Here is a 12630-nt window from a genome sequence, read left to right as displayed (position 1 = left end):
TGTGGGTAAGAAACCAGATGGTTTATATTAAAATCCCTGGCGTAAATGATTCCATCACATTCCAGCAATGGAGATCATCCACTTATTATGCCGGATTGTTTTGACAAGGGAGGACACATTTTCATCCCTTGTGTAAAAATCCACGTTCACAGATGTTCAAGTCAACTTCATTAAGCTTATACCTACATATTTCAAACTGAAAAAGGCACATACCAAACTTGGCTCAGCATCCATCTAGTAATTTGAATGAATGGCCAAAAAACGTTCATATTATTGGAAAATTTGTGCTTTCTTCCATGTTATTATATTTCAAAGCAACACTAAATGGCTTCAGCAGCTGGGATAAGTGATTACACTGCAGTCCCCAATGGTCAGTTTAGAGTCAATTGAAACAGCACATTTCTTGACAGAAGTGAGGATAATTGTTACATATACAAGGTCTTTTATGTCTTTATTTAAATAGCCTCTGCAGAGTGCCAATGCCAAGGCCTGCAATTAAATTAGGTAGAAAATACACAAAGTTCAAATGTATTTGTTTATGTACCGATGGTGGCAACATGATTTTAATCTGTAACTAGGTCATGAATACATCAACAATGTAGTTTCTGCCAGTTTGTGTTCTCCATCAGAACCTAGAGGTAGTGTAATGCAAACCATCCCTCGGGCTCAGAGCCAGATGAGGTCCTAATAAGGGATTATCCCATCCAGTTAATTTCCTTGTGGAGAGTGTAGGGAGTAATATGCTCCTTGGCCTCTTCCATTTGCAAAAAAAATAGCAACCTGTGTGTAATATTTGTTCTTGGGAACAGGGCATCACTGGCAGGCCAGCATTTCTTTGTCCATCCCTAATTGCCCTTGAATTTAGTGGCTTACAAGACCGTTACAGAGGGCAGTCAAGTGTCAACCGCTTTGCTGTGGATCTGGAGTCACATGTAGGCCCAGACAAGGTAAAGATGGTCGTTTTCCTTCTCTAAAAGGACATTAGAGTACCAGATGGGTTTTTACAACAGTCGGTGAATGTTGCTGTGGTCACCATTATTCAGACTAGCTTTATATTCCAGTATTTATTGAATTCAAATTGCATCCACTGCCATAGTGGGATTTGAACCCGACTCCCCAGAGTATTCATAGAATCCCTACAGTGCAGAAGGAGGCCATTCTACCCATCCAATCTGCACCAACACTCTGAAAGAGCATCCTAACTAGGCCCACTCCCCATGCCCTATCCCCGTAACCCCACCTAACCTGCACATCTTTGGGCACTTCGGGGCAATTTTAGCATAGCCAATCCACCTAATCTACACCTCTTTAGGTACTGTCTGGGCCCCTGGATTAGTGGCCCACTGACATTGCCACAATTCCATCATCTCCCTTAAATTAACTTGGTTATTACAGTGTTAAAGTACTGTGTATTTCTTCAAAAATATATTTGTTGTTTTCACAAAAAGCTAATAATCACAATAATTTGCTTACATTACTTAATATCAGATTGTGAAGCAGTCCATACCTATATGTAGAAAGATTTAAATGACACACGGGGTAGAGCTAACAGTGTCTATTAACATTCAAACCACACAAGTGGCAGACAATGATCATCTCCAAATCTCCTTTTGAGATTCGACTGCATTAATGTCAACAGATCCCCCCCACCCCCCACTATCAACATCTTGGGAGGTCACCATTGACCAAAGGCTGTACTAGCCGAGTAAGTGCAGTGATTTTTTTCAGCAAGTCAGAAACTGTGTACCACCCTGGCACATAGATCATTTCCTGACTCGTAAAGCCTCTCCACCACCTACAAGGCAAAAGTCTAGCATTGAATGGAATATTCTCCCCTTGCTTAGATGAATGCATCTCCAACAACATTGAAGAAGCTTGACACCTACCAGAAAAAAAGCAATTCATAGCCTAAACATCCACCACGGCATTTACCTATATGCTAGGAAGGAGAGGACCAGGGGACATTAGAGTGCATGTTAAAAGATGCCTAAAGTCAACAGGAGAGGTAGTGTAGCCATCTGGGATGGCCACTTCCAGAATACAAAATGGACGCTCACAAAAACTGTCGGGAAATGTGGACAATACTAGACAACAAGCAGGCACAGTGCCTGAATGTATATTTGGGAAGCAGTTACCAGACGGAATCGAAACTCCGGGTCGATTAGCATATTGATGGCCCATCTCCGAGGAACAAAGGACTAACACTCAGGTAGTTGATACTGTTACAGACATGCCAGAAAGACACAAGCAAAGCAAGGCCAACGGCCACCTAAGACACGCCCAGCCATCAGGGCACCCACCCCTTCTTATTGATTAAGATCGATAACAATGATCGAGAAGCTGCCCAATTAATTGGGACCAAGTTTAAGGCCCGCCTAAAAGCGCGCAAAGCCCCTCCAAGTATAAGAAGGAACCCCCATGAGAGATTCACTCTCTTGGATTTGGCCCTCAGGCGGAGAGACCCATCCACCAGCATCACCAGAAGCAAGTAAGTTCAAGGTCAATGCTCGCTACCAGACGGACGACCTTAGCTGTTCTCCTGTTTCTCTTCGAACCCAACAGCCTCAGATCCGAACAACGGCCATTGTTCCTCTGACTAAATGGGCACCCGAAGTTAAGTATAGGCGATAGCGTTAGAGATAGTTTAGTTTGTAGTACTTTGTGCATGAGTAGATCTTACTGTGTGTGTAAATAAATAGTATTGACTTTGAACTAACTAACTGGTGTATTGGCTCTTTGATCGGTATTCGGGTTGAACCTTGTGGTGGTATCGAGAGATACCTGGTGACTCTGAAAGTAGAAACATAATTAGGATTAAGAAAGGCGACCATATTGACCGCCATATTTATGACCAGATAAACAGAGCAACAATAGATAAGGTGGTTAAAAAGACCAATGGGATACTTGCCTTTATTAGCCAAGGCATAGAATATAAGAGCAGGGAGGTTATGATGAAGCTGTGTAAAACGCTCATTAGGCCACAGCAAGAGTAATGTGCAGTGCTGATCACCACACTATAGGAAGGATGTGATTGCATGAGAGAGGGTGGAGAGGAGATGCACCAGGATGTTGCCTGGGCTGGAGTGTTTCAGCTCTGAAGAGAGGCTGGTTAGGCTGGGGTTGCTCTCCTTAGAGCAGAGAAGGAGGGCAGCATGGTAGCATAGTGGTTAGCAGTGTGGCTTCACAGCGCCAGGGTCCCAAGTTTGATTCCCGGCTTGGGTCACTGTCTGTGCGGAGTCTGCACGTTCTCCCCGTGTCTGTGTGGTTTCCCCCGGGTGCTCTGATTTCCTCCCACAGCCCAAAGAAATGCAGGTTAGGTAGATTGGACATGCTCAATTGCCCTTAGTGTCCAAAAAGGTTAGGAGGGGTTATTGGGTTAGGGGGTTAGGGTGGCAGTGAGGGCTTAAGTGGGTCGGTGCAGACACGATAGGCCGAATGGCCTCCTTCTGCACTGTATGTTCTATGTAAGGCGGAGGGGGACGTGATTGAGTTCAGCACGGTAGCATAGTGGTTAGCACTGTTGCATTACAGCTCCAGGGTCCCAGGTTCGATTCCCGGCTTGGGTCACTATCAGTGTGGAGTCCGCGCGTTCTCCCTGTTTCTGCGTGGGTTTCCTCCGGGTGCTCCAGTTTGCTCCCACAGTCCAAAGATGTACAGGTTAGGTGGATTGGCCATGTTAAATTGCCCTTAGTGTCCAAAAATGGTTAGGTGTTACTGGGTTATGGGGATAGGGCGGAGGTATGGGTGTAAGTGGGGTGCTCTTTCCAAGTGCCGGTGCTGACACGATGGGCCGAAAAGCCTCCTTCTGCACTGTAAATTCTATGATCTATGAGGTGCACAAATTATGAGAGACATAGAGTAGATAGGAATCAAATTTTCCCCTTAGTAGAGGGGCCAATAACCAGGGGGTTTAAGGTAAGGAACTGGATATTTAGAGAGGATTTGAGGAAACCTTTTTCACCGAAAGGGTAGTGGAAATCTGGACCTCTCTGGCTGAAAGGTTGGCAGATGCGGGAACCCTCACAACATTTAAGAACCATTTAGACGAGCATTTAAAATGCCATAGCATACAAGACTATGGACCAAATGATGGAAAATGGGATTAGGATAGACAGGTGCTTGTTGACTGGCGACGACACAATGGGCTGAAGGGTCTTTCTGTGCTGTAAAACTCTGACTATGCCATGCCTGTGAAGTGTGCATTATCTCTGAAATGCATTACAGTAACTCAATAAATTTCCTTTGGCAGTACCGGCATGGGAGCACAGTGGTTAGCACTGTTGCTTCACAGCGCCAGGGTCCCAGGTTTGATTCCCGGCTTGATCACTGTCTGTGCGGAGTCTGCACATTCACCCTGTGTCTGCATGGGATTCCTCCGGGTGCTCCGGTTTCCTCCCACAAATCCCGAAAGATGTGCCGTTAAGTAATTTGGATATTCTGAATTCTTCACCACTGCAAGGAGAAAATCATGCAACTGTCTACCCAGTAGCATACAGGGCCAACTTTACCACACAGACTGAAGTGGTTCAAAAACAAGGTCTACTGTCACTCGGGCAACTCGCGATGGTCAATAGCATTGCCAATGACGCCATTCCATTAATAAATTTATAAGATTAGTGTCACAGCATCTGGATTAGAAGCATGTCACAAATATTGTTTTAAATACTAAGGTTTATGTTGAAAACAATCCACTGAATCAGAGGCAATTCAGAAATTTGGTCAAGGAACTTGATGGCAAAAATCTATTTTCGTAACACCAGATTTACTGTAAAATCAGCTGGCTTTCTAGAAACAGCCGATTCCTCATTTTGTGGAATGGCTCAATCCTCTGAAAATATTTATGCAGAGATAGGGCAAAGGGTACCTTGAAATGACAGGCCTGTAGTCAGTTTCTGAATTTGTCCTTTTTAGCAAGAATGCTGTCCGTCTGGACAAAATATGCCAGAATAGATGGTGTAGACACAGGATCCCCGCTAGATCCAGTGCTCGCTAGCATTTTTGACCGTTTCCACAAGAAATGCATTTTTTAAGGAGTGAGCCCTAACCTTACGACATACCCTGTGCATATTTCCGATATGTGGATAAAAAGTTCACGATTGTTGAATCTGCCACCACGTTTTTGGGCTTGACTTGGCCTTGACTTGGAAAGACAAAGTATCTCAACTATTTGAACTACAGGTTACCACGTGAGTGGTAATTTCCACTAATAGGTTGCTGCTATCAGTTCAAAGTGACATTTTGCCTACCATACAATTGAGCAACATCATGTATGAATTTCAGTGCTCAGCTGTTTGTCCCAATGGTTAGTGATCAATTCAAAAGATGTTTTTCTTTTGATAATTTGTAACGGGCAGAGTGCGGACCATTTTCAACCAGCCCACTGTTTCAAAGCCCAAAACAAAACATCTATTGTTAAATGTGATTGGGCAACACTGACTAACCCATCCTGAGTGTGCTAATAGCTACACTAATAAGCAATTTAAGATAAACAGTCAAGTTTGCAATATGGAGTCCATTTACAATTGCTAGCAGCAACATGTATTCATACACAGAGTCCTACTTTCTGCAAACAAAAGGAATATGCTCAAGCCTTGCATCTTTATTGAATCACCCAGAGCCTGGGGAATCTTTATCCCCCCCATTGCTTTCTCTATGGCACCACCTCCACCAATCAGTGTTGACTTGTCTACCAATCAGCAGCCTTTTCTCCTCTAATATAAATTCTTACTCTTCTATAGGTCTATTGCAATGGTTGGAAACCTTTCCAGCAGTTAAAGAAATTGCTGTGTTTTTTTAAAAAGTCAAATTCCATTTAAGCAAACTGTATAGATTGCACTGATTTAAAAACAAAATCAATACAACTCTCCAAGAAGTCTTATAAACAAGTAATGAATAGGGCTTTGAGTTGTTGAAACTAAACCAATAGGTGGGGCTTTTATAATTAATTTACCTCCATTCCCCAACCTCGTGAGACACTACTGCTCTCTATTATTGAACCAAATTTGGCTTTATAGTTTTAATTTGATAGCACCTTGTTTAAACATTTTCCCACACAAGATTATAAGACTAAAATGTGTTTCTTAAACCCGCCCCTTTGCGTATTAGCAGTTTTCAAGGTGTTGCTGCGACGGTAAGACCGTTGTTCGCGAATGAAGGTTTTGAATGCAATAAGAACTCTGATCGGAAGGAGAGTGTTTATTTATATAAGACGATTCCATTGTCACGAGGGTTATTTTTTTCAGTTTGTTTTTTCTATTCCAAGTTAATTGCTCTCCTATTCCTCCCCCTGTTATATGTACAATTTTATTTTTTTAAGGAACCGTTTAATGAAGTCCAAGGAAGCAGGGCTGAGGGGGAACGATTCGGCAGCGTCGCCAAATACACTGACATGGAAAAAGATTGCAAACAGAAAGGCAACATTGCACGGCTGAGAATGTTGTGGGCTCATTGGAAGGTAAGAATTTCTCTCTTTTCTCCCCCTCCTAAATTAATTGAGGGGAGGAGGTGAACATCAAATGTCACCTGTTTATTTTAATGCTGAAATCATTTTTGCACCTTTGGACACATCACCTCCGAGGAATAAAGTATTTTTAAAACAAAAAGTCCCAAAGACGGCTAACGTACTAATAATATTGTTTTAATCAACGAATCATTTGTGACTTTTCAAGAATGGTGGACTGCCCACAAATAACTATAATGGATCCAGTGCCCCCCTCAATGTGGCATTATGGCTCCCAAATGGGTTAGGACCTTGGTACAGTGTAGCACAAAACGGGTGGGACAGAGGTAAGTACCATTTCTGATTAGTCAATGCTTTTCGACAAAAGCTCCGGTTAATGACTGCTGTTACTTATGCAAACCATCAAATCTGTGGAAATGAGAATCTTCTCACAATCCAGTTTCAGCTGCAAACTATAGTAAAATGTGAACAGAACTTGTGCCTAATATCATCGAAATTAAAATTTGCAAAAGAAAGGTGTCTGAAGTACTTGAAAGGGACTAGTAGCTCTCCCATGTGGCACCAACAACTTGTCAATTATTTACATTAAGTAGAAGATGCTATGGAGCCTTGATACTATCTAGATTATTGATTTTACACTTCAATCAAATCCAGTCGGGTTTTATAACGGCAGATGCTGGAAATCTGAAATAAAACAGTAAAAGCTGGATAAACTCAGGTCTGGCAATATCTGAGAGAGAGAAACCGAGCTATAGGGCTCTTCCAGAGAATGTAGAAGGGCAATTTTAACTCTGGCTGTTGGGATTCTGTTCCCATCGCCGGCGCACCTCAGTCTGCGGGTTTCCCAGCAGAGTGGGGTGTTTTCAATATTAAATCATATTGACAAGCGGTGGGAATCCTGCTGCCGGCGAGATGGGTGCTACCGAGAAACACGTGGCCAGGGGAAAGGGAGACTCCAGCTCTCGGAAGCGGCCAGACTAGCTGACTTTATCCAGCATTTTCTGTTTTTATTCCAGTTAGTTTTTCATGTGTTTAATCTCCAATGTCTACCTGCTGCGGATTGGGCATGTTTTTAGAACATAAGAACTAGGAGCAGGAATTAGGCCCCTTGAGCCTGCTCTGCCATTCAATAAGGCCATGGCTGATCTTTCTATGGACTCCGCTCCACTTACCTGCCCACTCACCATAACCCTTTATTCCTTAATTTTTTAATTGTTTTATTTCAAGTTGCTATTGTTTGTTTGGCCTGAGAGAATTATAGTTACAAAAAAAGTTATAAGATGTTAACTAATTCCCACATTATTCAGTGTAATATTTTTAAACCATTTAATTCTCTCTACGTTCTAATGTGAACTCACCGTTATAAAGAGTCAGGAGTGTCTTGATGATACCCAAGGGAGGGATTTACAATGTATGGATGTAATATATATATCTATCTGCATCGGCTAGACACCTCATCTTTATCCAGAGTGTAGTGAGCCTTGAAATGTGCTGCTGACTGGTGCCCTGCATGCTAATTCTGCATTTCTTCTTCAAAAAGCAACTGTGTTGGTTCTTTGCTAGAGCAGACATTGAATCATTTAAGTAAGTGGATTAATGGTTAATGCACTCATGGTCAAATATTGTCCCCTGGACAGGTGCTGAATTGCTAAGGGGGGGTCAAAGAGAGCACTTTTTTTTTCTTGGGTCATCTTAATTGGCCCTGTTCTGACTCTTCTCTCTTCCCTCCTCCCTCCCTCTCTTTCTTTCCCCCCCATTAGGTAGGCAGGAAACTTATGCTCCAGTCATATCATCAAAGGCCTTTTCCTGACCATTGTTTTCAAGTTTTCAACGACAGCAGCAGCCAGAGCAGTGGCACCACGGCTGGCTCTGATGTTCAGCAGGGAGGGTCAAAGCGCAGAAGAGCAATAGTAATAGGGGACTCTATAGTCAGGGGCACAGATAGGTGCTTCTGTGGACGTGAAAGAGACTCCAGGATGGTATGTTGCCTCCCTGGTGCCAGGGTCCAGGATGTCTCTGAACGGGTAGAGGTCATCCTGAAGGGGGAGGGCAAACAGGCAGAGGTCGTTGTACATATTGGTACTAACGACATAGGCAGGAAGGGGCATGAGGTCCTGCAGCAGGAGTTCAGGGAGCTAGGCAGACAGTTAAAAGACAGGACCTCTAGGGTTGTAATCTCGGGATTACTCTCTGTGCCACGTGCCAGTGAGGCTAGAAATAGGAAGATAGAGCAGCTAAACACGTGGCTAAACAGCTGGTGTAGGAGGGAGGGTTTCTGTTATCTGGACCACTGGGAGCTCTTCCGGGGCAGGTGTGACCTATATAAGAAGGACGGGTAGCATCTAAACCGAGAGGCATAAATATCCTGGCCGCGAGGTTTGCGAGTGTCACACGGGAGGGTTTAAACTAATATGGCAGGGGGGTGGGCACGGGAGCAATAGGTCAGAAGGTGAGAGCATTGAGGGAGAACTAGGGAATAGGGACAGTGGGGCTCTGAGGCAGAGCAGACGGGGAGAAGTTGCTGAACACAGCGGGTCTGGTGGCCTGAAGTGCATATGTTTTAATGCAAGGAGCATTACGGGTAAGGCAGGTGAACTTAGAGCTTGGATTAGTACTTGGAACTATGATGTTGTTGCCATTACAGAGACCTGGTTGAGGGAAGGGCAGGATTGGCAGCTAAACGTTCCAGGATTTAGATGTTTCAGGCGGGATAGAGGGGGATGTAAAAGGGGAGGCGGAGCTGCGCTACTGGTTAGGGAGAATATCACAGCTGTACTGCGGGAGGACACCTCAGAGGGCAGTGAGGCTATAATGGGTAGAGATCAGGAATAAGAAGGGTGCAGTCACAATGTTGGGGGTTTACTACAGGCCTCCCAACAGCCAGCGGGAGATAGAGGAGCAGATAGGTAGACAGATTTTGGAAAAGAGTAAAAACAACAGGGTTGTGGTGATGGGAGACTTCAACTTCCCCAATATTGACTGGGACTCACTTAGTACCAGGGGCTTAGACGGGCGGAGTTTGTAAGGAGCATCCAGGAGGGCTTCTTAAAACAATATGTAGACAGTCCAACCAGGGAAGGGGCGGTACTGGACCTGGTATTGGGGAATGAGCCCGGCCAGGTGGTAGATGTTTCAGTAGGGGAGCATTTCGGGAACAGTGACCACAATTCAGTAAGTTTTAAAGTACTGGTGGACAAGGATAAGAGTCGTCCTAGGATGAATGTGCTAAATTGGGGGAAGGCTAATTATAACAATATTAGACTGGAACTGTAGAACATAGATTGGGGGCGGATGTTTGAGGGCAAATCAACATCTGACATGTGGGAGGCTTTCAAGTGTCAGTTGAAAGGAATTCAGGACCGGCATGTTCCTGTGAGGAAGAAGGATAAATACGGCAATTTTTGGGAACCTTGGATGACGAGAGATATTGTAGGCCTCGTCAAAAAGAAAAAGGAGGCATTTGTCAGGGCTAAAAGGCTGGGAACAGACTAAGCCTGCGTGGAATATAAGGAAAGTAGGAAGGAACTTAAGCAAGGAGTCAGGAGGGCTAGAAGGGGTCACGAAAAGTCATTGGCAAATAGGATTAAGGAAAATCCCAAGGCTTTTTACACGTACATAAAAAGCAAGAGGGTAGCCAGGGAAAGGGTTGGCCCACTGAAGGATAGGCAAGGGAATCTATGTGTGGAGCCAGAGGAAATGGGCGCGGTACTAAATGAATACTTTGCATCAGTATTCACCAAAGAGAAGAAATTGGTAGATGCTGAGTCTGGAGAAGGGTGTGTAGATAGCCTGGGTCACATTGAGATCCAAAAAGACGAGGTGTTGGGTGTCTTAAAAAATATTAAGGTAGATAAGTCCCAGGGCCTGATGGGATCTACCCCACAATACTGAAGGAGGCTGGAGAGGAAATTGCTGAGGCATTGACAGAAATCTTTGGATCCTCACTGTCTTCAGGGGGTGTCCCGGAGGACTGGAGAATATCCAATGTTGTTCCTCTGTTTAAGAGGGGTAGCCAGGATAATCCAGGGAACTACAGGCCGGTGAACCTTACTTCAGTGGTAGGGAAATTACTGGAGAGAATTCTTCGAGACAGGATCTACTCCCATTTGGAAGCAAATGGACGTATTAGTGAGAGGCAGCATGGTTTTGTGAAGGGGAGGTCGTGTCTCACTAACTTGATAGAGTTTTTCGAGGAGGTCACTAAGATGATTGATGCAGGTAGGGCAGTAGATGTTGTCTATATGGACTTCAGTAAGGCCTTTGACAAGGTCCCTCATGGTAGACTAGTACAAAAGGTGAAGTCACACGGGATCGGGGTGAGCTGGCAAGGTGGATACAGAACTGGCTAGGTCATAGAAGGCAGAGAGTAGCAATGGAAGGATGCTTTTCTAATTGGAGGGCTGTGACCAGTGGTGTTCCACAGGACCTTTGCTGTTTATAGTATATATAAAAGATTTGGAGGAAAATGTAACTGGTCTGATTAGTAAGTTTGCAGACGACACAAAGGTTGGTGGAATTGCGGATAGCGATGAGGACTGTCGGAGGATACAGCAGGATTTAGATTGTTTGGAGACTGGGGACGGAGAGATGGCAGATGGAGTTTAATCCGGACAAATGTGAGGTAATGCATTTTGGAAGGTCTAATGCAGGTAGGGAATATACAGTGAATGGTAGGACCCTCAAGAGTATTGAAAGTCAGAGATCTAGGAGTACAGGTCCACAGGTCACTGAAAGGGGCAACACAGGTGGAGAAGGTAGTCAAGAAGGCATACGGCATGCTTGCCTTCATTGGCCGGGGCATTGAGTATAAGAATTGGCAAGTCATGTTGCAGCTGTATAGAACCTTAGTTAGGCCACAGTTGGAGTATAGTGTTCAATTCTGGTCGCCACTACCAGAAGGATGTGGAGGCTTTAGAGAGAGTGCAGAAGAGATTTACCAGAATGTTGCCTGGTATGGAGGGCATTAGCTATGAGGAGCGGTTGAATAAACTCGGTTTGTTCTCACTGGAACGAAGGAGGTTGAGGGACGACCTGATAGAGGTCTACAAAATTATGAGGGGCATAGGCAGAGTGGATAGTCAGAGGCTTTTCCCCGGGGTAGAATGGTCAATTACTAGGGGGCATAGGTTTAAGGTGAGAGGGGCAAGGTTTAGAGTAGATGTACGAGGCAAGTTTTTTACGCAGACGGTAGTGGGTGCTTGGAACTTGCTGCCGGAGGAGGTGGTGGAAGCAGGGACATTAGTGACATTTAAGGGGCATCTTGACAAATACATGAATAGGATGGGAATAGAGGGATACGGACCCAGGAAGTGTAGAAGATTGTAGTTTAGTCGGGCAGCATGGTCGGCACGGGCTTGGAGGGCCGAAGGGTCTGTTCCTGTGCTGTGCATTTCTTTGTTCTTTGTTGTTCTTTGTTTGTTTCACGATCTCATCAAGAATTCCAGGAGGAGCAGGCCATTTGGCCCATCGATCCTACTCTGCCATTTGATCTGATTGTGGCCTTTCTTGCCTGTCCCGCTTAATCCTTGACTCCCTTGTCAGTCTAACTCTGCCTTGAAAGCATTCAATGAACCAGCCACCACTGCCCTCTGGGAGAGAGAATTCCAACAGCTAACAAACTTATACGGAGAAGAAATTTCTCCTCCCCTCCATCTTGATTGGGAGACCCTTATTCAACTGTTTCCCTGCGTTCTAGACTCCAATCCCCCCACCAAACAAGATTTTATATTTATTGTCATGTGCACTGGGTTACAATGAAACGTATTGTTCTACGTACTGTCCAGGCAGGCCGTTCCATACATGAAAAACTTAGACATCGGGTGAAGCGTATGGAGTATACTGCTACAGCAGTAGAGAAGGTGCATAGAGAGCATCAAAAGGAAATAGCTTTTCAGCATCTACCCTCGTGATCCCCATGGCCCCATGACTACTGATCATGAGTCTGCATCAAAAGGTTATTGTGGAAAATGAAAGCTCATGGTGTAGGCGGTAACATGTTAGCATGGATAGAAGATTGACTGCAGAAAACAATGAGTATGCATAAATGAGTCTTCTGTCTGATTAGTAGGATTTGTCAAGTGTAGTCTGCTTGGGCTGTGACCTTTTACAATTTAACATTAATGACTTGGATGAGGCGAATGAAGGCATGTTTGCTAAATTTGCAGATGGCA

At 44.4% G+C, this 12630-nt stretch overlaps 1 protein-coding gene across 1 annotated transcript in view; it reads left to right on the top strand.

Annotated features, from left to right (window-relative positions):
- Positions 1 to 6228: 6228 nt before the first annotated feature.
- Positions 6229 to 12630, top strand: part of tpte (transmembrane phosphatase with tensin homology) — a 119047-nt gene continuing 112645 nt past the window's right edge. Inside the window, exon 1 of the mRNA XM_072477073.1 lies at positions 6229 to 6454. Within this exon, the coding sequence (XP_072333174.1) occupies positions 6389 to 6454 (66 nt within the window). The 5' untranslated portion in view covers positions 6229 to 6388. The remainder of the gene's footprint in view (positions 6455 to 12630) is intronic.

This window comes from Scyliorhinus torazame, chromosome 15 (genome assembly GCF_047496885.1).
Source record: "Scyliorhinus torazame isolate Kashiwa2021f chromosome 15, sScyTor2.1, whole genome shotgun sequence".
NCBI lineage: Eukaryota > Metazoa > Chordata > Chondrichthyes > Carcharhiniformes > Scyliorhinidae > Scyliorhinus > Scyliorhinus torazame.
This window is presented reverse-complemented; position numbering and strand designations above follow the sequence as displayed.